The sequence below is a fragment of the Lampris incognitus genome, chromosome 6 (assembly GCF_029633865.1).
Source record: "Lampris incognitus isolate fLamInc1 chromosome 6, fLamInc1.hap2, whole genome shotgun sequence".
NCBI lineage: Eukaryota > Metazoa > Chordata > Actinopteri > Lampriformes > Lampridae > Lampris > Lampris incognitus.
This window is the reverse complement of record NC_079216.1, coordinates 38,893,850-38,919,982: the sequence shown is the minus strand read 5'-3', so window position 1 is coordinate 38,919,982 and position 26,133 is coordinate 38,893,850. Positions and strand designations below refer to the sequence as shown.

General features: G+C 42.3%; 1 protein-coding gene across 1 annotated transcript in view; it reads left to right on the top strand.

Moving 5' to 3' along the window:
* Positions 1–24,823, top strand: part of nup205 (nucleoporin 205) — a 45,492-nt gene extending 20,669 nt beyond the window's left edge. The window contains exons 18-42 of the mRNA XM_056281223.1: positions 674–794; positions 1,087–1,168; positions 3,004–3,168; positions 3,359–3,483; positions 4,406–4,520; positions 6,918–7,067; positions 11,574–11,648; positions 11,832–11,989; positions 12,203–12,283; positions 13,134–13,325; positions 14,267–14,474; positions 15,072–15,170; positions 15,568–15,716; positions 16,270–16,461; positions 16,667–16,788; positions 18,740–18,872; positions 19,260–19,386; positions 19,626–19,699; positions 20,025–20,153; positions 20,396–20,522; positions 21,442–21,614; positions 21,988–22,117; positions 23,155–23,283; positions 23,579–23,649; positions 23,954–24,823. Of these exons, the coding sequence (XP_056137198.1) occupies positions 674–794; positions 1,087–1,168; positions 3,004–3,168; positions 3,359–3,483; positions 4,406–4,520; positions 6,918–7,067; positions 11,574–11,648; positions 11,832–11,989; positions 12,203–12,283; positions 13,134–13,325; positions 14,267–14,474; positions 15,072–15,170; positions 15,568–15,716; positions 16,270–16,461; positions 16,667–16,788; positions 18,740–18,872; positions 19,260–19,386; positions 19,626–19,699; positions 20,025–20,153; positions 20,396–20,522; positions 21,442–21,614; positions 21,988–22,117; positions 23,155–23,283; positions 23,579–23,649; positions 23,954–24,106 (3,280 nt within the window). The 3' untranslated portion in view covers positions 24,107–24,823. The remainder of the gene's footprint in view (positions 1–673; positions 795–1,086; positions 1,169–3,003; positions 3,169–3,358; positions 3,484–4,405; positions 4,521–6,917; positions 7,068–11,573; positions 11,649–11,831; positions 11,990–12,202; positions 12,284–13,133; positions 13,326–14,266; positions 14,475–15,071; positions 15,171–15,567; positions 15,717–16,269; positions 16,462–16,666; positions 16,789–18,739; positions 18,873–19,259; positions 19,387–19,625; positions 19,700–20,024; positions 20,154–20,395; positions 20,523–21,441; positions 21,615–21,987; positions 22,118–23,154; positions 23,284–23,578; positions 23,650–23,953) is intronic.
* Positions 24,824–26,133: the final 1,310 nt, after the last annotated feature.

Here is a 26,133-nt window from a genome sequence, read left to right as displayed (position 1 = left end):
ACAAGCATTTGGCTTCAGGATCTTCTCTTTTCCACCCAAGATATCTGCTTGCACACCTCTGTCGTAAACAGCTGGGATGAAATGCAAGCTGCATACCCCCATATTTTTAACTGTATTTGCTGTTGTGTTTCCATCATACATTTGATGTTTTATCATTATCAGTGTTGCTCGCAAAGGTGAAAGCCGATGAAAGTTTACCATTGTACTCCTTTCTTGATCTTCCTCATTGCACTGCATCCAGGAACAGTGCATGACAATGGCATGTTATAGAAAACAATCTTATCTTTATCTTTCCTCCTCACACTTGAAACATACTGAAAGGCAAAAATGAAAATTCCAATTGTCCTGATCAGATGTAACATACAATTTTTCTAAGTTGAATGCGAAATACTAGCCACTGTGTGCATAGCCCATGTGCGCATGTGAGGCTAATAGTTGCTTGCGAAATGCGACGTGGGAATTGTTGGAACACCAAGAAAGGAGAAAATGGATAGAAAGGGGAATTTTCTATTTGTGTTGCATCATAAATATTGGTTTGTTTTTTTTTTTCAAAAGACTGTGATAACCATTAACAATTAACTGAAATACACATTAACAGCTCCAGTGCTCCCCTTTTAATACATCCCTGAGCTATCCTTATTGATTCTCTGGTTATGCTTTTTGGCCCTGGTAGTTATCTGTACCATAGCAGCTCCAATCCCGAGGCAGCCTTCCAAAGTGCCAAGATCCTACATTCTATCGCCTGCTACCCCAAAATTCAGATTAAGCTTGTAAGAGATTTCACTCATGACCAGGTATGTAGTTTGAATTTTAATTGCTATCAAAAGCTTTTTCATGCTAAGTAAAAGTAGTAATTGCTATTAAAAGATGTTTCACACTAAGTAAAAGTAAAGGAGTGAGACAGGGAGTGAAGTAAGTTTAGGAGAAAGAGAAGTAAATGGGTAAAAGATGTCAATATTATCTGAATATGTTCCATGGCTGTTAATCTACCAAGAATTATACTCGATGAATGAATGATGCAGAATGATGCTGGATGAATTTCACGTGATATTTTTCTGAAATTCAGTCCACATCTCTGTCCTATAGGCTATGAGTGAGAAGCTGATGGCAGGTTTTGTCGAGTGTTTGGACAACGAAGAATCGGAAGAGGGCATAGAGAAAGGAGATGGTAAGTTTTCTTCGTATTCTGAGTTGTCTCAAATCAGTTTTTCATCTGATCATTTACAGTGCATCCGGAAAGTATTCACACCCTTTCACTTTCCCCATATTTTGTTATGTTACAGCCTTATTCCAAAATGGATTAAATTCCTTTTTTTTCTCATCAATCTACACACAATACCCCATAATGACAAAGTGAAAAAGGTTCTTTAGAAATTTTTGCAAATGTATTAAAAATAAAAAACTGAAATATTGCATATACATAAGTATTCACACCCTTTGCTATGACACTCAGAATTGAGCTCAGGTTCATCCTGTTTCCACTGATCATCCTTGAGATGTTTCTACATCTTGATTGGAGTCCACCTGTAGTAAATTCAATCGATTGGACATAATTTGGAAAGGTACACACCTGTCTATATAAGGTCCCACTGTTGACAGTGCATGTCAGAGCAGAAACCAAGCCATGAAGTCATAGGAATTGTCTGTGGACCTCTGAGACAGGATTGTATCGAGGCACAGATCTGGGGAAGGGTACAAAAAAATTTCTACAGTTTTGAAGGTCCCGAAGAGCAAAGTGGTCTCCATCATTCGTAAATGGAAGAAGTTTAGATCCACCAGGACTCTTCCTAGAGCTGGCCACCCAGCCAAACTGAGCAATCGGGGGAGAAGGGCCTTGGTCAGGGAAGTGACCAAGAACCCGATGGTTACTCTGACAGAGCTCCAGCATTCCTCTGTGGAGATGGGAGAACCTTCCAGAAGGACAACCATCTCTGCAGCACTCCACCAATCAGGCCTTTATGGTAGAATGGCCAGACGGAAGCCTCTGCTCAGTAAAAGGCACATGACAGCCCGCTTGGAGTTTGCCAGAAAGCACCTAAAGGACTCTCAGACCATGAGAAACAAGATTCTCTGGTCTGATGAAACCAAGATTGAACTCTTTGGCCTGAATGCCAAACGTCACGTCTGGAGGAAACCAGGCACCTCTCATCACCTTGCTAATACCATCCCTACAGTGAAGCATGGTGGTGGCAGCATCATGCTGTGGGGATGTTTTTCAGCGGCAGAACTGGGAGACTAGTCAGGATCGAGGGAAAGATGAATGGAGCAAAGTACAGAGATCCTTGATGAAAACCTGCTCCAGAGCGCTCAGGACCTCAGACTGGGGCAAAGGTTCACCTTTCAACACGACAACAACTCTAAGCACACAGCCCAGACAACAAACGAGTGGCTTCGGGACAAGTCTGTGAATGTCCTTGAGTGGCCCAGCCAGAGCCAAGACTTGAACCCCATTGAATATCTCTGAAAAGACCTGAAAATAGCTGTGCAGCAACGCTCCCCATCTAACCTTACAGAGCTCGAGAGGATCTGCAGAGAAGAATGGGAGAAATACCCCAAATATAGGTGTGCCAAGCTTGTAGCTTCATACCCCAAGAAGACTTGAGGCTGTAATCGCTGCCAAGGGTGCCTCAACCAAGTACTGAGTAAAGGGTGTGAATACTTATGTACATGCAATATTTCAGTTTTTTATTTTTAATAAATTTGCAAAAATTTCTACAAAACCTTTTTTGCTTTATCATTATGGGGTATTGTATGTAGATTGATGAGAAAAAAAAGGAATTTAATCCATTTTGGAATAAGGCTGTAACATAAGAAAATGTGGGGAAAGTGAAGGGGTGTGAATACTTTCCGGATGCACTGTATGTACCATTTTCATGATTCATTTTAAAACCTGCATTTTCTATACCACAGAAGTCATTATAGTTTCATTCTACCGTTGGTATGAAATCTTTACAGCTGATTCCTTCTCACTAAAATACGACATCTCCATCTTCCTGTCCCCAGACTCGGACTTGCAAAAGAAGGTGGCTAGGATCAGACATGAGACCCAGATCCACATCCTGAACATGTTGATAACCTCCTTGGAGTTGAAGACACCCAACCTGGCTCATTACCTTCTGGGTTACGAAGTCAAGAAGCCAGTTTCCTCCACCAACCTTCAGGACCCAGGTCAGATCATTGTTTCTGATATGGCTACTGATATGATAATTAAGATGAGGACGCTTTGCCTGCTTTAAAGGAGCAAGTGCCCAGCCTTAATCACATGTGAGACATGTGTGACCAGTACCATCACAAACATGTATCTGTCAGTTAGATGAGCCTCGAACATAAATCATCTGTGGTTCTCTGTGTGTTACAGGTGTCCTGGGATGTCCTCGGAGCTGCCTGCATGCCATCCTGAGCCTTCTTCAGAAAGGCAGTGAGAGGAGGTCTGGACCTGTACTTATACACCAGGCCCCACACCTGGCTGAGCTCTGCTATCAGGTACTGTCTTCCCCCTTCCCAAGTGCAAAGCGATAATGATAACACCACCTAAAAGCTGATGTTAACTGCCAGAAATGTATTTATTTATTGGAAGGCAACATATGCAACATATTCCATTCTCTCATGTAGCTTATGAAGAAACTGAAACCAATATAATAGCCTATGCTCGGCTAAAGAGCAGTTTAGCAAATAGTTAAGCCTTCCTATGGAATAAAAGCTACAGTCGTACTTAAAAGTTGATGAACCCTTTAGAATTTTCTATATTTCTGCATAAATAGGACCTAAAACATCATCAGATTTTCACACAAGTCCTAAACGTAGATAAAGACAACCCGATTAAACAAATAAGACAAAAATATTATACATGGTCATTTATTTATTGAGGAAAAATTATCCAATATTACATATCTGTGAGTGGCAAAAGTATGTGAACCTCAGTTAATTTGAAGGTGAAATTAGAGTCAGGTATTTTCAATCAATGGGGTGACAATCAGGTGTGAGTGGGCGCCCAGTTTTATTTAAAGAACAGGGATCTATCAAAGTCTGATCGTCACAACACATGTTTGCGGAAGTATATCATGGCAAGAACAAAGCAGATTTCTGAAGACCTCAGAAAAAGTGTTGTTGATGCTCATCAGGCTGGAAAAGGTTACAAAACCATCTCTAAAGAGTTTGGACTCTACCAATCCACAGTCAGACAGATTGTGTACAAATGGAGGAAATTCAAGACCATTGTTACCCTCCCCAGCAGTGGTCAGCCATCAAAGAGCACCCCAAGAGCAAGGGGTGTAATAGTCAGCCAGGTCACAAAAGAACCCTGAGAGCAACGTTATGAGAGTTGGTTTTGCTGTTTTTTTGTCTTGTTTTTTTCTGTTCTTTTTACACTGAGAATATATTGTTGGATTGTTTGTGCTTCTCTCAGGTGATCTACCTGCTGTGTGCCTGTGCCGAAACATCTGGTCCCACCATGCGTTACCTGAGAACCAGCCAGGACTTCCTCTTCTCTCACCTGCAGCATCTACCTTTTGTACTGCCTAGTGAGTACAGGTTTCCCACTACACCTCTGGGCCTGCTGAATATTGCCAAGCAACATGCAATGTCCATTCACTTTTCTTGCCCCAAACCAGTGGTTCTCAAACTTAGTCAGCCCCCTCTTTTAACATTAGGAACCCCCCCCCATCACAAACCGATACTCTTTCTGTCAATGCAAATCATTAATATTGGAAAATATTAGTAGTGATGTTGGATAAACTTTTCATTGAAAAAATTGCTAAAAACATGAACTGCTTTCCCCTTTATTAACTGAACATGAACTTGATGATATGCTTTTTGACATGTAAATAAAGTGTTTGCTTTGCAAGGGCATGTTGAACCATCAGTTTTCAGTGGCTGCTGTGATCCTGTTTTTCCTTGCACAACTTTTCAAAGAGGGGTTCCAGCGCCGATAAAGCCACTCTTAAGTCACTGTCTATCTTCAGCTTAGATCTGTGCTTTGATTTCAGTGAGGCAGCATCAAAGAACCCTATTTCACACAAATAGGACATGGAAAAGGGGAGCAGAATGCCTTCTAGCCTATGAGTAGGAACTCCCTCTCCACACCAAGCCAGAGTTCATTCAACGTCTGAGATGCAAACTTATGCCTCAGAGTGGAGTCGGGTGTCATGTCAATGAACTGTTCCTCCTCAGAGGAGCTGAAATCAGCAGGGACTGCAGCACTGAAGGGAACCCTGACCCAGTCATATTGACTGCTGTTGCTTGGGAAGTACTATTTCTCAAAATATCCTCTCAGGGCAGAGATGTGCTTCATGAGGCATGGAATCACTGTAATCTCTGTGAGCTCGTTGGTTTTAATGAATACAGGAGATTTTCAAACGCATCTTTTTTTTCCCCTTGGGCAAGTCTCCTGTCCAACATCTCCAGCTTCCTAGTGAGTGTGGTAGATGCTTGTCTTTGCCCTGCATGTGCAAATTTAATTGACTCATTTTGGTGAAAATGTCAGTGAGATGAGCCAATTTCATTAGAAACATTTGATCACTCAACTTGCTACTAAGCTCGTCCATGCCCTCCAAAAAAAAAAAAAAAAAAAAGCAATCTCCCTCTAAGCTCTTGCACCCTGGACAGCACCTTGCCGCGGGAGAGCCACCTGGCCTCACTGTGAAACAAATCCATGGCGTTAATGGCACCCATCTCCTCACAGAGTGTAGTGAAGAGTCAAGCTTTCAGTGGTCTCATTTTGATGTAATTACACTGGGCAAAACTTTGTTTAGTTCAGGACTCAACTGTCTTGATGGCCAGGGCTTCACGGTGTATAATGCAGTGCGTCCATTCTACATTTGGTGCGACTCTCTTGATGAGCGCCTGTAGCCTATGCTATTTCTCTGCCATAGCTTTTGCCCCATCAGTGCGGATTCCCACATAGTCCTCCCATTTAAGTCCAGCATTTTCCTGGTAAGAGTCTATTTTATTTTGAAAAGCTCATCAGCTGTAACTCTATGCAGGACAACAAATCTTCATGCAGTGACCCTGAATCCACACATTGTACATAAGCAGTCCTTATTGCTGTCCGTGGCCTCATCCACTTGCAAGGCATAGCGTTTGTCTTTTATTTTGTTGATGAGTTGTTCTTCCAAGTCACATGAAATTTCATCAGTGCGTCGTGAAAATGTGTTATTGGACAGGGGGATATCGTTTAATTTTGTGGTGCCTGCCTCATCAAGCATAATTGACACCATATCTAATGTAGCGGAGAGTATTATCTCCTCTACTATTGTGTGTTTTTTGCATTTTGCCACACTGTAAGCGACTTTGTATGAAGCCATTTGGGCTTTGGCTGTCACTGATGTGACTTTTAAAAAGCCAGTGTGCTGTCTGTGATATTCCTCAATTTTCACTGAAAATAATCAGTTGGCTAATGTGTGTCTCTTCAATTTGTTGGGTTTCATGCTGTCAGCTGCCAGAGTTTTTAGACACAAGAGACACATGGGTCTCTCTTCATCTCCCACAATATTAATAATGAACCTGAGAGCAAGATATGCGTCGTCATATTTCCTTTTCTTGGGTTTTGAATGTGGACCGGCACTTAACTGAGCAGTGTGTGAAGCCTCACCTGCTTTTCTTTTCATCCCTGTCAAAAACTTCTCCATCTTCTAACTAAATATAACCCAAATGTTTACTTTTCTGTGTTACACTCCATTATAAGCACCTGTTAAATCTCTGTTCAGCTCTATTGTTTTTTTTCTTTTTGTTTTCCCCTCTCAGTTTATTTTCCCGGCTTGTGCCCCTTTTCTGTTTTTTTTTCCAGTTTATTTCCCAGGCTTGTACCCCCCTTTGCAGTACTTTTGTGCTCCCCCCAGGGGGGCATGCTTCACACTTTCAGAACTACTGCCCTAATCTGTAAAACTGCACTCTAAACTGTCTAACCCTTACCTTCTTAGGCAACCAGATCGCTGCCCTTTTCCAGATGTCCTGGCTCATGAAGACAGCAGCCATTGAGCTACGAGTGACCTCACTGAACCGCCAGCGCTCACACACACAGCGCATCGTCAACCTCCTGCTGGATGATCAGCTACACTCTCAGTATACAGGTACTGGATTTGGGGGCGAACATGTGCTCGGACGCACTGGCAAAAGCTTGCAGGGGTAAATGGTAGGTCTTAATGTTTTCGGGAGGAATGTTTTAAATCTTAAAGATCCTTTGTGTAATTCTATTCTAACCCTGACCGTTTTTCGTCCGAGTGGTCAACCATAAAAACAACAAATCAAAGCAAGTAAGACAAACAAATTCATATTGAAAAGGGAGTGAATACGCAGCACATTTGCCATTTTAGAACATCCTCTAGAAATCAGTTGCTGTGATTGCTGCATAATTTGTTGATGACTGCAAGGGCAAGCCAAGTAGGGGTGTCGTGATATACGGGTAGTGACGATAACCGTGATATTTAAAAAATGAAATATTGATATCATGTTAACAGTATACATATGATAATATCGTGTAAATAATCCAGCACCTCATAAATTATTTCCTTTTCTTTCTGTTCTGGGTTTTGTCTCCTTCCCCCAGTGCCTCCCCTCCCCACACACACACCTGCCTTGATGCAGTAACTAGCTAGTGTGGTGATTACTCAAATTGTGTTGTTATAAATAACAGAAAATATATGTTTCTGGCTATCATTCTGTTTTCACTCACCTCCACACACCCCCCAGTCCTGTCAACCAGTGATATGGCTCTGATTTACCTGCTTTCGGAAAGGCTGGTCGCTCACATTCCTTTATGATGATTCACACAAATGGCGGCGACTGATGCCAGTGAGTAAAGAGCAGGGAGAAGTTAGACCTCCACTTTGTCAGCCTATCCGGGCCTTTGCGCCGTGTTAAGTCCATGTTTGTTATATATCCACATGTATGGCCCCGTGAAAAAAATCATCTCCCGTCATCATCTCAAGGACTCCGCCGAGGATCCGACAGCTAAATATTTCCGGAGACTCGACAAAAGCTTAATAATGACTCACCACAGTAACTGTGAGTCAGCAAAAGCCGAGTGACCAGTTGTCCTTTTTGATTTTTTTCCCCTCTTGACTAAAGCTTTGGGGGTTTGTGGATTTTTGTTTGTGAGCTAACTGAACTGAATTGAACTGCGGTTGGGAATACTTCATTGTTTTGAGTTTTGTTTGTTGGATAACTAGGAAATACCAAAGTCGAGTATTTTTGTTTGGGAGAACCGAACTGAATTGAACTGGTAGTGATAACCAGGAAATCGCGAAATGGAGTACTTTATAAACTGAACTGAATTATTTGGAACTTTTTTTTTTCCATTCTGCTCTAATATAACCTTTGAAAATTGACCGATGGTGTGGTTGAGTTTATTTAAATTGTTTTACTTCCCTGCCTTGCAGTTGATTATAGATTCGTTCGTGTTGTAAAAAACAAATAAAAAACAGGGTCATGTGTATTCTGAATGCATGTATTCTTTGTGGGGTCTGACATTGACTCAGGCTGGTTTGAACTTTGTCAAACCGCTACACTAGCTAGCTACTGCCACAGTGTGTGGCTACTATTGCCGCGCAAAATCATGTCATGAAAAATGGAAAGAGGAAAAAATGATCAGCCTGTGGTCTCACACACAAACTCTCTGTCCCCTCCTCCCCGCAGGTGATTTTATTTCGGTTGACATTGTATTGATGACAGATGTTAGGCCTTGTGGATCTTTTGTTTATCCAGTTCATCTTGTTGCCTTTTCACTCTCGGTTAAGTGCAATTATTCTTTTTCTTTTGTTGCCCCTTTTTCTCCCCAATTGTATCCGGCCAATTACCCCACTCTTCCGAGCTGTCCCGGTCGTTGCTCCACACCCTCTGCCAATCCGGAGAGGGCTGCAGACTACCACATGCTCCTCTGATACATGTGGAGTCACCAGCCGCTTCTTTTCACCAGACAGTGAGGAGTTTCACCAGGGGGACGTAGCGCGTGGGAGGATCACGCTATTCTCTCCAGTTCCTCCTCCCCCTCGAACAGGCGCCCCAAACAACCGCAGGAGGCAGTAGTGCAGCGACCAGGACACATACCCACATCTGACTTCCCACCCGCAGACACGGCCAATAGCTTGTTTGCAGTCACGTGATTCTGATGACGCGTGAGATTCAAATGGAGGGAAGGAAGTGAAAAGCAGAATGGATGAGATGGAGGAAAAGCAAAGAAAAACAACTTTAGCGTTATAAAGTAAGGAAACAGTTAAGCTACATAAACATAGCCACATAAAATTGCTTTACCTTTGACGAAGTGGTCACCTCACACACGGGTGTTATCCGACTCCATTCCTCCCGACTGCAGATGGCGGTTCGCAAGCCATTTTTTCCGGCGTTTTCAGTCAATTTCTTGTATTTCCATCCCTTACGAACAACCGCTTTTGGTACTCGATAAACACTCCTCGTTTCTCGGTTTAATCGATGTGAGCAACCGGCATTTTGAGAGTTTGTCATAGTGCTTCCTATGTAGAAAATCACTTCCTGCCTTCCACCTATGGTTCATGCGTCATATGCAAGCAACCTATAGTGTCCGTAGGGACACCCGACCAAGCCGGAGGTAACATGGGGATTTGAACTGCTGATCCCCATGTTGGTAGGCAACGGAATAGACCACCATGCTACCCGGATGCCTGTAATCCTTCTTTTTGTACACTTTTGTAGAGTTATGGTTACAGACTTCGCTTCACCTCCATACACTCATATTTTGAGTGTAATTCATTTGCTAAAAAAGAGACAAAACGCACAATAAACAAAGTTAAGAAGAATTTGACTTATAGCATTGTATATTTTTTTTTCTTCAAATTTTTTTTATAGATATTGCGATAATATGGTTATTGTGAATTGTTTTGGCCATGATAATCGTATAGTGAAAGTCTAAAATTTTGATAGCCGTAAAGCCAAATATTTTGAGGTACAGGGTGACAATCTACAATAAAAAAAAAACTCAGCTGGCTCATCTCCTGTTTTTTGAATGCTTAAAGTAACAACCTCAAAAGTTCTCACCCAAATATTTTAGTCAGTGTCTTTCGCTGAACGAGGTGACACAATGACAATTCAGCCTATTGACCACTGATAAAAGTCCTTGCGTTTGCAGCAATATAGAGAAATACTAACTTGTGTCTGTGGTGATGTTCTCGCCAAACATCCCAAGTGTTGCACAGGTAGCGAGATGTTTTACGTTACCGGACAGCGGTTGATCCACCAGAGAGAATAGGTGGAACAAACGCTTTGTTCAGGTGTTGTGGTGGATAAACTAGCTGGCAGTTCCAAAATGACTCCTTGTTAGTCCGCGGTGGTGTAGCGGTCTAAGCATCGGCTTTGTGTCGATGCAGTTGCCCACTGGGGACTGGGGTTCGCGCCCCGGTCTTGTCAGATCCGACTATGGCCGGGCTCGATGAAGCAGCAATCATTGGCAACGCTGTCTTCGGGAGGGGGGCGGAGTCGGCTTGTGTTCGTCACGTGAATGCGTCTCTGTGTGTGTCGGAAAAAACTGGTTCGGCCTGGAGTCGCCTTGTCATGAAAGTGGCGAGGCGTCTCCTTCGAGACTGCCGGCCGGAGAGATGCAGTTGGCGAACGCATGCAGTACGAGGGTGGGTGTTTGAATTAAAATAGGGATCGATTGGCCACTAAATTGGGAGAAAAAAGGGAAAAATCAGAAACAATTTAAAAAAAAAAACCCAAAATGACTCCTTGGAAGTGTGCGCCAAAAAAGAACACAACTGGAATCTTTGAGATTGATACTTAAAATCTGGAGGGGCTTGAGTCATTTACCGTTACTCCCACACAATTTGGCCACCCCTGCTCATATTTTCCTTCATATCAGTCTTCCAGAAAGCTGAAATATTCCATAATACACCTTTTGAATAAGCAGGCATTGAGGAAATGGCAAGGAGGGAGGAACATCCTATGTACTTTTTGCGCAAGAAACCTCTATGTAGAGTTTTTTTTTTCTCCAAAGACATCATGTCAGTCATCTTGACTGACATCGACAAATATGGGATTTGTGACAAGATGTGACCGCAATCCCATATGCTTCATGATGTGCTTAAGTGATTGACAAAAGACAACGTTTTCTCTCTGAGCTCAGACCATGCAAACCTAAATTGGGAGGTGAAGGGGTTCTCCCCCTGGACAAATGGGGAAAAAAAAAGAGTTGTCACTATCATCAAATTCTAAAGTTTTAAAGACAAAATGCTATCGTCAACAAGTGAAGTCTTCTAGTAGACAATTTTGATCACATGAGTTGCTCTCCACCTTACTGCATCATAAACAAACTCTCAAACTCTGGGGAAAAAAAAGGAAATATATGCTCCTAGCACAGTATGTGACTTTTTTCTTTGAAAGCCTTAGTCAGCTAGATAGCAATTCAGCAGTATAAACTGTTAAGATAAATGGAGTTTAATTGGCATGTAGTTGTTTCCTAAACACGATAACCAGATCTCTTGGATCGTGATGACACAAATGCATATTAACAAGCGCGCTCAAACATGGATATTCTGCAGAGTACATTTCCTAATAAACATTACACAGTAAATGTGTGAAAACAAGCATCTCCCTGTTTCTGTACCCAGCTGATAGAGAATCAGGAGTGGAAGAAGTGACCAGATCAGTCAGTGGTTTCCTACATTTTGACACAGTGTCTAAAGGTTTGTGGAAACTTGGCGACAACACCAAGTCATTTAAACCTCAATTATATCTTTGTTTTCATTTGAGGCCTTGTGCTTTTGAAACTAATTAAACTAAACCATTACTGCATTTTTTTTTTACATAGGATTACACTACAGTGGTTTTTGTTTTATCTTAAACTTGTATCTGTTCAATCTCATCAGTACGTAGGAAGCTGCTGAGTGTGCTGGATGCAATTGACTTCAGCCAGGATGTCCCAGAGCTTCTGCAGCTGGACTTCTTTGAGCGCACTCAGATAGAGCAGGTGATCTCCAATTGCGAGCACGTCAACAAGGAAGGACACACTGTCTGCAACGTCAAGGTAGATGTTCAGTTTGCAGACTGCAGTCAATGTTATTTATAAAGCACTTTTAAAAAGCAGTTTTATCAGGCAGCACTTGGAGAACAGAAGCTACGTTGTACTTTTTTGCTTGAGTTTTGCACAGCACTGCTTTAACATATTAACAACTTAATAAAAATTATCTTTTAGGGAGTCAGAATCCTGTGTCTAATGTTTTGATAACGTTTCCCTCAGTTGCTCCATCGAGTCTTGGTTGCTGAAGTGAACGCCCTTCAAGGGATGGCCGCCATTGGGCAGAGGCCGCTTTTGATGGAGGTGAGTAGGTCATAATGGAAAAGACTCAGCACCTCTGCCTCCTACTGTTAGAAGAGAAATGCAATGCTGTAACAGAAGCAAAACCATGCTGTATTCATCTTTAAATTGCACAATGGTATCAACTTGAAATCACTGGAATGTTATTAATGGCCAATGACCTTAGAAGTTAAGTATCCTTTGTAAGGGAAATATTTAGCTTTAAGAGAGGATATTGAAGCAAATTTTGTACGTTGTCTTCACTAATGCACCCTAATTAAAGCAAGGAATACTTTTGAGCCAGTTGGAGGAAAACTTTTAAGTACAAAACTTTTTCCCCCTACAGAGGGACAGTTATATGTTTAAGCAAAGCTGATGGATAATCAACAAAATGTTTAAAATGAAAATGTAGTCGGTCCGCGGTGGTGTAGCGGTCTAAGCATCGGCTCTGTGTCGATGCAGTTGCCCACTGGGGACTGGGGTTCGCGCCCCGGTCTCGTCAGATCCGACTATGGCCAGACTCGACGAAGCAGCGATCATTGGCAACGCTGTCTTCGGGAGGGGGGCGGAGTCGGCTTGTGTTCGTCACGTGAATGCGTCTCTGTGTGTGTCGGAAAAACAGTGGTTCGGCTTGGAGTCGCCTTGTCACGAAAGTGGCGAGGCGGTCTCCTTCGAGACTGCCGGCCGGAGAGATGCAGTTGGCGAACGCACACAGTGCGAGGGTGGGTGTTTGAATTAAAATAGGGATCGATTGGCCACTAAATTGGGAGAAAAAAAGGGAAAAATCAGAAATAAATTTATAAAAAAAAAAAAAAAAATGAAAATGTGACAGCAGTTCCATCTTTTTTTCCCCCCCCTTGTTGCATTCTCCCAGGAGGTGAACTCAATTTTGCAGCAGGTAGTGGAACAGAACCACATGCGGCGCAGTCTGAGTGCCAAGCGGCATGCGCTGCAATCCTGGAGGAGCCTGGTGGAGACACTGCTCACTGCCTGCCCCGCTGATATCGTACCCGCCGATGACAGGCAGTTCATCATCAAAGACCTGCTAGTGGACCTATATAATAAGGTTAAGAAAGGGGAGGGGGGGGGACAGAGTGGGGTATGTGATTCAGAAGGATGAAAGTATTTCAGTAGATATACCACAGGAGACATATTGACTGTTATTATGGGTACCATCTGAATGTAATCAAGTGTAATTGATTGGGTATAATGGGTATAGCTGAGTTTGCTTCAAAGTAACGTATACACTGTTGCGCATTGACAGTTTCTGGGTGTCACCCAGGGCAATGCCTTACAATATTTAATTTTGGTGGTTAATGAGTAACTTAATCCTAGACCATTTAAATGAGTTTGCTGACATCTGCAGGTTAAAAGCAAGCCAAGCCGGTCTTGATACTCTATGATGTTAGCATAGCTGGATAAACATAGCTGCAAATAATAAAACAAATAATGAGTCCGTTTGATTTAGATATGCCAGCACACCTATCAGCATTGAAAGACAGACAGACAGAGCCAGCATTAACAACTGTCAGTAGTACTGTCAATGCTGGTTCTTTGGCACATCTACATCCAACAGAGTCATTATTAATGTTATTAGCTGCAGCTTTTCTTATCCTGCTATGCTAACATCACAAAGTACCAAGAGCAGCCTGGCTTGTTTTTAACCTTTAGATGACTTTTAACCTGTAGATATCAGCAAACTCACTAAGATGGTCTAGGGTTAAATTACTCTTTAAGTTGTCGAACCCCACAAATGGTGCATACATTAAAACATGAGTTAATCTCATGTATTTCACCATGAACCCCTATTTTAAGAATAAAGAAGGATATTGACTTGGCAGTGTTGACTAGTAAGCACAGATAGCCAACAGTATTGTTGATCACCATTTGTGCATGTTAACTGCCACACATCAAGAAGGGAGTCTGCTTCTATTTTCAAAACATTTCATTATTCACATAGATTGTTTTCTTATTAAAATGTTTTCTTTCCTCACTGTTTCTCTCCAGGTGTTGTCTGACGATGCAGCAGGAGAGCTGATGCCCATTGTTGCCGGGGCAGTATTCACCTTGACAGTCCATCTCAGCCAATCAATCCTGTCAGAGCACCAGCAGGGGGCGGGACTAGAACGAGGGGTGTCTTTTGGCTTTGCCTCCATTGCCAACTCAGCTCTGCACCTGATCCTCCGGAAGCTACTAGACTTCATCCTTTGTACAGGTGAGCACTGACAGACGTGCCATGGGAAAGCTTTATCTTGTTAAACTTGACTGTAGCTGTGCGTTTAGCCGATGTATCTGTTTTTGTCGAGATGCACGCTGCAGTTGTAAAACATATTCAAATTTGAAGAAATACTGTCACGACAGGAAAGTGAGAGAGTTTAAAAAAAAATCACGAGTAAAGCTGTGGAATTGTCATTTTCTTGGAGTAAGGCATAAACTATCTTTATAATTTTTTATTTGATCCCTGCTAATAAATTCATGATAAGAGCAGAGGGTAGAAAAGATAAGTTTTTGTAGGGAATTTGATTTGAGGGTTAAGGATTGGGGAAGTCTTACACTGCACAGAATGTAATTGTGATTGTAAAGCCCCCAGGACTAGATCGTGATTCAGGGCTATATGAATAAATCTGACTTGCCTTAATTATGATGGAATAGTTGTGGAATTTTAAGCCAGACCATGTATGGGACATTGTATTGTTCAGTTTAAATAAACATTTTGTCTGGCAAATATCTATAATTGGTGAGACTGGATTAGTTTGTGAATTATTAGTGTTTTTTTTTGTTTTTTTAAAAAAAAATCTGTCTACATCTGTAGGTGGTGGATTCCAGCGTCTGCGTGCACACCTGTACGGCTCGCTGCTCTACTACTTAAAAATTGCCCAGAAACCTGAAGAGCCTGACACTCTGCAGACAGGTACAGTACAGTCAGTGAGACAGACACACAGGACAGTTGTGGGTGATGACAGGCAGGAGTCCCATATAGGTCTGGAAACTTTTAAAATATTGGTAAAATATAGTTTCATGTAGTGCAACACACAGTGCTGCACATTTTACATGGTGGTAGATCTATTGTTGTTTTTGATAAATAGACCTTTTTTTTGTAAAGAACCCCTCAGCCCCATATTGCCTTGTCAGCAGTAATTTTAACCAGCGATTTTCAGGATAAATTCAAATGAGCGACATTTCGAATTCATCGTCATAAAAATAGTACTCTGGAAAAAGTATACAATTTTAAAAGGGACAGGTACCTACATTTTTTCCATACGCACCCTGATATCTGACTCTTTCTCTCTCTCCCTCCTTCTGTCCAGGGGGGAAGTCTATGTGGGAGTGTCTGACAGCCCCTGAGGATGGTTTCTCTAAACTACAGCAAGACAGCCTATCCATCATTGAGGGCTATGGCACAGCTCTCATGGAGGTGGTGTGTAGGGATGCCTGTGATGGCCATGAAATCGCCAGGGTATGAACAAACCATACAGTTCTTACAAAACCATAGCTCAATTACTATTTATTCTTATGTGATTTATTGCCATCATCTCCAATTCGGATAATCAAATTGAAATATAAAGCAAAACAGTATTCAACAGACTTAATTTCTGTGGTAAGTATATGGACTGTAATGTTATAGAATTATGTTACATTCACATACCCAATATAATTTTTCCCCATCAACAAGAATATGTAATAAGTACCTGTGAAGTACTGCTTGACTCAAACCACGATGGTCTAGATACCGTCTTCCTTCATGTACATAGATTGACCTACACAAAATAGTTCAGAAACATCTTCAGTGGTGTTAAAGTCAGACACCCACCCCTATCCATAAATATTAGTAGATTAGATAATTTAGTATTACATTTTAGAAAATGACTTGCATGGCCACTTTGAAGTATTGCAAGGGAATGCAGAAGCCTCTCCATTGTATAACTTTTCCCCCACTACGTTCCGCCAGGGCTTACCTCTTACATCTTTCTCTGATTTCTATCGTCTTCTCATGTTCCGTTGTCTTTCAGATGCTGGCCCTGGCTGTGCTGGACCGAATCCTTTCTATAGACCGTCAGAACCAGTGGCTGGTGTATTTGTGTAACAGTGGCTACCTGCGGGTGCTGGTGGAGAGCCTCGGGCAGGATGATGCTGCTTTGCAGAGCTTGCTTGCACCCCAGCCTCCCCTCCTCAAACCACTTTACATCTATGAGAGCAAGATGGTGAGGGGGGATAGACACCTGTCACAAATATATGTATATATATATATAAAAATAAAACACCTGTTTGTATTTATATATTTTGTTTCCAAAATGTCTACATTAGGATTATGAAAGTATAGACACATTCTTTTTCTTGTTCTTTCACATGGTAAGTAAAGGACCTGGGGCAGGCATAAACTAAACTGTTCTTTTTCCACGTGTTCAGGCCCTGCTGACTCGGGTGGCTAAGACAGGCCAGGGGGCCATGGAGCTGCTGCGCTGTGGGCTAGTGTCTCAGCTGATAGAGTGCCAGGTGTTTGACATGGTCCCAGACAGTGACTCGCACAGGTAAAGGTGGGAAAGGGACTGAGTAACATTCAAGTTCATGAGACCATCAACGTTTTTTTTTAAACTTTTTAACATGGCATAAATTATGAATTGGGAAGTTAAAAATGTTGTGTAAAGAAAGGCAAAATCCTCATTCTTCTTCACACTACTTTTTTGAAATTATGGAATGACTTAAAAATAATTGAATGCTGTGGCAGTGTTGTCTCCTTTAAAGAAATTTTAGCTGATTTAGTGCTTAAATATAATTGTCCCCTAATGGTAGCTGGGGCTGATTGGGAGTGTGTTTTAACAGTTTAGATGAGACAAAAAAACCCCAGCTATTTCCTCAATTAAGAGGATTACTAGACAAAAAGCATTACAGCAATTGCTTGAGTTGGCAAGAGCAGTAGAGACAGATCAATCCAAGTGATGGAGATTTTACCTTTTTTTTTTTAAACCCTCAAGACTTATGCAAGACATTTTTACATGGTTTCAAGAAAACCAGCAGATTTGGTTACTGAAATGTGGCAATGGCTACATTCTAAGATCAAACTTCGATCACAGCAGGGATTACTGTTACTTATTGAAATAGACAAAGATCTACTTAGCAAGAGAGCAGTTTTTAGAAGAAAATAACCGAGAAATGGATCTATTGAATATGTGGGAAACCACCAAAGCTTATTTATGAGGCATTATGATTTACTACCGTGATATACTGTATACATTTACATCTAGTATACACAATTAAGGCCATCTACTAGTAACTTATGGCAAAGAAAGGGAAGTCTCTGAACACGCACCGTGACGTCACCAGTTGTTGAGTAATGCCACCATCTAGTGGAGAGTTTTCTCAACAATGTGAAAGTTTCTGAAGACACTGGAATACCTATAGGAAAGATAAAAACTAGGACAGTGCCACTGCTGAGACGCAAAGCAATACAACCAACACACACTTTCACCATGTTTCATCTCAGAAGAAAACATTCAGCAACCACTGAAAATTATGTCCTCCTATGGATCCAAACCCTTCCTCCAGCCCATTCATTCTGGACTTGTCCTGGCCTGCAGGAAGTCCACAACATTGTAGAGGTGTTGGAGGAACCTTGGCACAAGATCACAGAATGGATGGAGCGTGTCCCAAACCTAGCCGGTCTCCTACCAACTGGAGAAAGAGGGAGAACATTTTGCCCTGAACCTCTACTTTAATGACTTCTCCCCAGAGAAGTTGTCTGTCAAGCAAGTGGGCAGGAAGCTGAGAGTCAACAGGAAGATGGAGAATAAGCAGGAGGATGGGAAAGGCTCCTACTCTTACATACTCCAGGAGTTAACACAGAAGTTTGATCTGCCTGAAGAAATGAATCCTGAGACCGACACCTGCTCCCTGGCTCCAGACTGGAAGCTCCACATTCAGGCAGCAAAATTTCCATCTGTTGAGGAGGCTTGGAGAGAGGTGACCATCAATAGGAGTTTAGATGAGAGGACGCAGTCCCTCAGATCACAGACAGAAGGCAGTGACACGCAGACACACAACAGGGAGTTAGTTGTTCCTTATCTGATGCAAGGGTCTAAGGAGGATATTTTGTTGCTGTAAAGCCCCTTGAGGCATATTTGTAGTTTATGATATTGGGCGTTACAAATAAAATTGACTTGACAGCAAACAGGACTCTGTAAACAGGATGAACTGAGTTCTTATGTCCAAATGCATGTTGTATGAACAAGCAATATATGATATTAGTATTGTATCTTTTATTATTTTGTATATCAAATGAGTTTAAAGTTGGAATAAAAAAATCATCTGCTTTCAATTTGATCTACCATATTTTTTGAATGTACTTAAGTCATTCCTAGACCTCACTAGTCCAGATGACCTCCATTCCTAAGGTATTTTCAATTTTGTATTTCTGTGGTATGACAACCACACTTAGCTCTTACCTGGTTACATTTCTTTCTCTGTTCCTTTGTAATGCTATAGGGTTATGAGTGATCCATCAGGGTTCATCCCCAGTCCTCTGGACCGTTACCGGCAGATCCTTCTTCCAGCCCTTAGGCTCTTCCAGGTCATCCTGACCTCCACCACCTCCAATCACCAGCAGGGAGCAGCACAAGTATGTGCATTAACTTCTTAATACATGGCACTCCTTTGTCTTTGGTTTATCTTGGTCATGTCCTGTATTATCCCTGTTATCCTTTTTTTTTTCCCCCTCCCTGCAAAATCAAAAAGTTGTTTTTGATCCTTTACTTCCTGTGGGCCTCTTTTGGCTATGTTCAGTTGGGTCATGGCTGGTTGTGGTATGGTATGGTGAGGTTTAGTCTGTGACTTTTATTGATTAGTCCGCTAATCAAAGAAATGCAGGGTTTGAAAATGACTAGTACAAATTAGCATTTATTTTCAGTACTATAAGGAGCAAAGAAGAACTATCCATTTTATAACTCATTTATGTGTGTGTGCGTGCTTGTGTGCTAATGCGTGTGCCCTTGCCATGTGTACACAGGTTCTCCAGTGGCTAATTGCCCATGCGGACACCATCCAATCTCAGCTCCGTTGTCAGGAGCTCAGCATGGGAGCCTTGCAAGAGCTCTCTTTGCTCACTGGCATCATCAGCAAGACAGCCATGCCAGGTCAGTTGACAAACACAGTCGAGCATATCTGAGCTTTCAGCATGAGGATTGGGGATATTGTATTAAACTATGAGCCAACGTGCCTCTTACCTGATATATTTATCTTGAGGAAACAGACTACAATTCTCATTTCTTCCTCACTGATTGTTTGCTGCTACTCTCCCTCAAACCACTCACATTCACACATTAGAGACTAATTGATCAGTAGTGTTAATGTTCAGATAATGTCCGTCCCCCAGGAACCCTCGAAATGGGTGGGGAGGTCAACAGTCCCGCTCTGCTGGAGTTCCAGGGTCACATCTACAGATTCCAGGTTAGGCAACATCCGTTCTTTTTATGTCAAGTTTATCATTGGCACTCAGTATTTGGGTGTTTGTGTCAGTGTCAGATTAAATGCCAAGTGTTACATTATCAGTGTCTTAAGAGTTGATACATATTTACATAATAGCATAGCTGACACTTGGAATCATCTCTCCAAATGCAAGGTTCTGTATATGTGTTCCTTATCTACAGGGTTTTATGTCAACTTTATAGCCATAATTTGTTTATAAAATCGGGGCAAAACGTTCTCTTTCCTCCAATACTGACTGTATGCATGCTTATGCACATTCATAACATAGAGCCTCTCCTTTTTACAGCGCTTGTGTCTGTCCTTGCTGGGCCGTCTGGCAGGCAGCGAGAGGGAAAGGTTGTTGAAGCAGGCTGAGATCGCCACTCCTGGAAACCCCGCAGAACGACGGGAGGGGATGGAGGTGGCTATGCAACAGGTCAAGCAAACAAACAAACAAACTAATGAGAGAAATAGGCAAGAAAGATGATGGCTTTAGAGTATTGACCAGTCATAGTAGGGAAACACTTTGTATTAACTTTCTCCTACCTAATGGAAAAGTCCTGCTAAAATTTTGCACATTGAGTCAGAAATCTCTCTGTTTCAGTCATCTTAGCACAGAGCTCACATATCTTTTGTCACTAAAACTGTCGTTGAGTGTTTTTCTCTTTTTGTCCCCAGGTGTGTGCTAACATCATGGAGTACTGCCAGACCCTGCTGCTTCAGAGCTCAGCTCAGGCCCAGTTCAGTATCTGCCTCTTCAGCCCCTTGGGCAACGAGCCGGCTGGCAGGGACGGAGCACGTGCAGGTCAGTGATACTCGGCGTGCCTCCTGTATCAGTGGTTGAGGGAAGGGACTTGACATTGTTGTTTTATATATCCTTTTACCTTAACTACACTTGTCAATGCTTATAAACCTTTCAAACGAGCCATGCCTTTCCTCTTTTTATGACTAGATTTTCTTTCCTTTGTGTTTCAAAGAAGATTCATCAAGTTCTAAATCTGAATTCATACTGTCTCTTAAATGTTAAACATGCAAATAGCATATCAATGTTAAAGCACACCTGTTTAAGAGTCTTTATGCATGCTCAATAATCCAGGTAAGAAAATCACAGAAAGTTGAATCAGTTCATCTGCACACAATGTTTATTGAGAGAGAAAAATGAGAGAGATTATCCGGGTAGCATAGCGGTCTATTCCGTCGCCTACCAGCATGGGGATCGCCAGTTCAAATCCCCATGTTACCTCCGGCTTGGTCAGGCATCCCTATGTACACAAATGGCCGTGTCTGCGGGTGGGAAGCCGGATGTAGGTATGTGTCCTGGTCGCTGCACTAGTGTCTCCTCTGGTCGGTCAGGGTGCCTGTTCAGGGGGGAGGGGGATGTGGGGGGAATAGTGTGATCCTCCCGTGTGCGACGTCCCCCTGGCAAAACTCCTCGCTGTCAGGTGAAAAGAAATGGCTGATGACTCCACATGTATTGGAGGGGGCATGTGGTAGTCTGCAGCCCTCCCCAGATCTGCAGAGGGGGTGGAGCAGCAACCGGGATGGCACGAAAGAATGGGGTAATTGGATGGGTACAGTTGGGGAGAAAAGGGGGGGGAGAACAGAAATGAGAGATGAGTGATGAAATGTTTCTCTCAATAAATGTTGTGTCAGGATGAGCTGATTCAACTTTTTGACCAGTTAAAGAGGTAAGTGCTGAATTCTCCTTTATGTCTTGGTTTCAGATCTGTCGTCCACACTGCCATCAGTGCCCTACTCCCGTGTACCCAGCCTGGGACTGGTACTGTACCTGCTGAAGAACAGTGCTGCGGATTTCTTCCGCTTTCACCAGAGTCACAGACAAAGTCTGGACAAACTACAGAGTTTCAATGATCTGCCCCCAGAGGAGCTCAAGGAGGTGAAGATGGACCGATTTTGTAGACACTTCTTGACATGCACTCACTCATACTCTCCCGCACCGTGGCACTGTATTACATCTCCTGCCCAGCACTTAAAATTCTCTCTCTCATACTCGCACGTTTGTGTGAGACTCATTCACCACCCACAACAGTTCACATCAATTAAGACAGTCTGTTGCCAGTCCCCAATCAAATTCCAACTCTTCCCTCATGCTGGATTTTATTTTAACCTTCTGTCATCCTTTCTGTCAGTGTAGTTACCCTTGGTAGGACAAAATGCATCTAGCTAGGTCAGATTTGTTTTAATGTTGTTAGCCTCAGTATGCGTTTACTTCACTTGTAACTAAAGATCTGTGTCATAACTGTCTGTAGCTGTGCCAGGGTCTTGTGTCAGGCCCAGGTGGGGTGGAAAAAATCTCATCAGTCCAGAGGAGCCTGCTAGCCAAGAGACGACTGGTCCAACTCATCAACAACAGAGCCAAGCTGTTGGCCCTCTGCTCCTGTATCCTTTCAACACTTACCTGAAGAGATGTTGAATGATAGTGCCAAAAAAAGAAAGAAAAAAAGACGTTGTTTACAACAGATCTACCGCATACCAGAAAAGATGGGGCACACCGAGAAAGACAAGGACCGTGAAAGATATTGTTACATTTTCTTCGGGGCATACGGGTGGCGTGGTGGGCTATTCCATTGCCTACCAACATGGGGATCGCCGGTTCGAATCCCCATGTTGCCTCCAGCTTGGTCGGGCGTCTACAGACACAATTGGCCGTGTCTGCGGGTGGGAAGCCAGATGTGGGTATGTGTCCTGGTCTCTGCACTAGTGCCTCCTCTGGTTGGTCATGGCGCCTGTTTGGAGGGGGGGTGTGACTGGGGGGAATAGTGTGATCCTCCCATGCGCTACGTCCCCCTGGCAAAACTCCTCACTGTCAGGTGAAAAGAAGCGACTGGTGACTCCACATGTATCGGAGGAGGCATGTGATAGTCTGCAGCCCTCCCCGGATCGGCAGAGGGGGTGGAGCAGCGACCGGGACGGCTCGTAAGAGTGGAATAATTGGCTGGATACAATTGGGGAGAAAAAGAAGGAGGGGGGGGACAATAGGTTTCAGTCCAACAATAACCTTCTGTGCTGTGAGCCCTTACGTAGTTAAGGCTCACAAAGTTGCCTAAACATAGCTTCAGACATATGGAGTGAGGAGGACAAACCATTCACCTTGAAAAGTAGTACGCATAACAGTCCTCTTCGATGGATGGCAGTTACATTATAACATTATTGGAATATTAAATGCCTGTAAATTATTTGGTTTTGAAAGATAAAAACAATGCTTTTTTCATACTTAAGTTAATTTGAACCTATCATTTAAAAAAAAAAAATAAGAGAGAAGAAAAATAGGATCCATCCCAATTTTGCACTAGACATTCACATCATTTATATATCTGTGAATACCTCCTTTGTGGTTTTAGGGGTTTTGTTCCATTGAGCAATGCACCAGTGTTATAATTCACTGTGAACAACCTTGACCCATCCCATTCCTTCAGATGTAATAGAGACCTCCTTATTTGTTTTGTGGCGGCACCTGGAATACTACTTGGTGTACTGCACCCCCACCGACCCAAAAGACTCCCTGTTGCCTGGAAGTAGTACCTACAGACCACGCATTTCTAATGGTGAGAAGAAGTAGGAAGAGTCACTGCCCTGATAAGCCAGGGTTGGGGTCAAGTCACTTTGAGGCAGTCATAATTAGGAAGGAAATTAAAAAAAAAAAAAAAAAAACTGCCTAGCTTTTGCTGTTATTTCCAAACAGTTAAGTAATCTGGAATATCTTTCTCAGATAGTGAGTGATATTACCTGAATTGTTTCTTGACCCCCCTACTTCGTTTTCATGCCCAAGATTAACTCAACTAAGTGTAGTCTAACAAAATGGCATTTGTATTCTTTTTTTGACATTGATATTCTCCTCAGAAATGTATGGTGGATTATCTAAAGGCCGTGGCCTGGGTCTGTCTCAAGTCAGCCAACAAGATTTAGAGCAGGTAAAAAAATAAAAAAAGGCTCTTAATGGACAACACTATATGTGCATTATATTGCCTTGTCATAATACCTGTGTTTGTTAACACTTTAAATGTGTTATTTCTGGTAGCTGTCCCAATTTTTGCCTAGTGTCTACTTTATATGTGCTTCTTACATTACACCTGTCTCCTCTCACTTGGCTGGTGTGTGTGTGTGTGTGTGTGTGTGTGTGTGTGTGTGTGTGTGTGTGTGTGTGTGTGTGTGTGCGCGCGCGCGCGTGTGTGTGTGTGTGTGTGCGTGTGTGCGCGCGCGCGTGCGTGCGTTCAGCTACAGAGCGATATGACGGCAGGGTTTGGGGAGGCTCTGCAGAGGAAGCTACTGGAGGTGGAGGGTTTGTACAGCCAGGTCCGCTCTCGCTACACCTTCATCCAGGCCCTGGTACGCAGGATCCGCGGCCTGCTCCGACAGCCCAAAACATGAGACTGACACACGCGAAATGCACCCACACAGCAAGCGTAAACCAAGACACGAAGCTTGCTCATAAAATCAAGGAGCTGGAAAAAAAACTATGGTCTTCTTGTAATACAAAATCACACCTAACATACACCAGGTGCTGCCACGCAGCTGTGCTGCCAAAGGGCTGAGACCCAGTTTCTCCCCTGCTTGTAATACACACAAGTCTAAAACTGCAGCAGCCAAAACAGAGTTGACAGATGAAAATATGGTCTTGCGTGGATTTTGGTCACTTGTAGACATTTTGTACCCATGCTCTGATTTCTGTATTCATTCTTTCCTGCAGACCTGACAACTCCTGGAGTGTGTATCAGGTCTTAGGGCCAATATGGCTGGTGCTCTGCTATTAGCACTTGTCAAGTTGATAAAATCTAGCTTGCAGAGCACATTCATGAACATTTTATTTACACAGATTTTAAAATTTGATTATTATTGCATTTTGTATGACTTCTTTTTGTGATTCTTTTCTCTGTAGTGAAAATAAAAATTTTCTAACGATTACATGTCTATTTCACACACACGCAAAAAAAATAAACAGCAAAACCTACAACAGCTAGAGAAAACAATTCAAAGAACACAACCCATACATTTTGGTCTTAGACTAAGACTGTGAAATAGATATTATATCTATTTTGTTGCATGTGCAAAGGTTATAGTTTTAGGATAAGTTTCCAGAATGAAGGAAACCAGTGGTGATGATCAGAAGTCTGCAGCAGTGTAAACTATAGACTGCAGGTTGATAATTGTATGCATAGTTCAATTTCAGTCTCAGTGCCTGTTGATGGAAAGCAGGTGGTGTGCACATAAACTAAGTTTGGGTGAATAGAAATGGCCTTTTCAGATAATTCATGGCAATAATGCACTAAAAGCAACTTCCACTTTGGTGGCACATTTTCATTATTTAAGATGTATTTACATGTAAATTTGGCGCTATTGTGTTTTCACCCCCGGATATCTGAATCTGCTGCCAGACTCTTAATATCAGTGATTCTTTTTACTGAAAGGGAAAAACTAAATACCAAATATCTTTTTTTTCCTTTCCCTAAAGAGTTTGGTAACTGCAAAAGGGGTTGGTTTTTTTCAGTCCTCCATTGACAAACAGGAGTCAGGTGTTCAGGGTGTAGTGAAGTGTGAGTTTGAGCAATTTTTTAAGTGTCTTTGAAGGATGGCAGAAACAGTAATTTATTTTATTTTAGTGTCAATTATACCAGAATTGGAAGCTCTATGAAATAAAATGGCGTAAAAATCTTATCAAGAATCAAAAAGGTATAAAGAATTCTCTGACTCAGATATTTGAGCTGTCATCTGTGGGCTTCTGGAAATCAAATTAAGTAAAACATCATCCTAGTTGAATGTACTCAAGGTTATTTAAAGAGCTTGTCATCACATTACACAGAGACGCAAGTAGGCTCACTGGAAGCAGTCTATGCCAATCTTTATCCTTGTTTACATCTCAGGTCTTGATGCCCATTTCCCCTTTTTTTTTTAATCTATCCTTTTTTGATGACCACCTGTTTACATCTACTTTTAAAAGTGACATCCAATTTCAGTCCTCACACCATAATTCTTTGGTTTGCACTTGAACCAATCCATGTGCGCAGGTCTACACGAGAGTTTGGTCAGTGATGCAGAAATAAACAGTCGCACGTGTGCAGCACATCATTCAAGATACGACAAGAGTGTGTTGCATTTAGAATGATGTGCAATTTGCCATGACCAGAAAAATCCAATCTAGGTGGTTATATAAGAGTCACATTGGCAGATGTTATTCCTATCCGATTTACTTACACATATAAATTTGGTCAAAATCGGATCTGAAAATATCCGATGCCATGAGTCGGTTATCTCTACTACCACTTTTGGCTGCTCCCGTTAGGGGTCGCCACTGCAGATCATCCATTTCCATCTTTTCCTGTCCTCTGCATCTTTCTCTGTCACGCCAGCCACCTATATGTCCTACCTCATCACATCCATAAACCTCCCCTTTGGCCTTC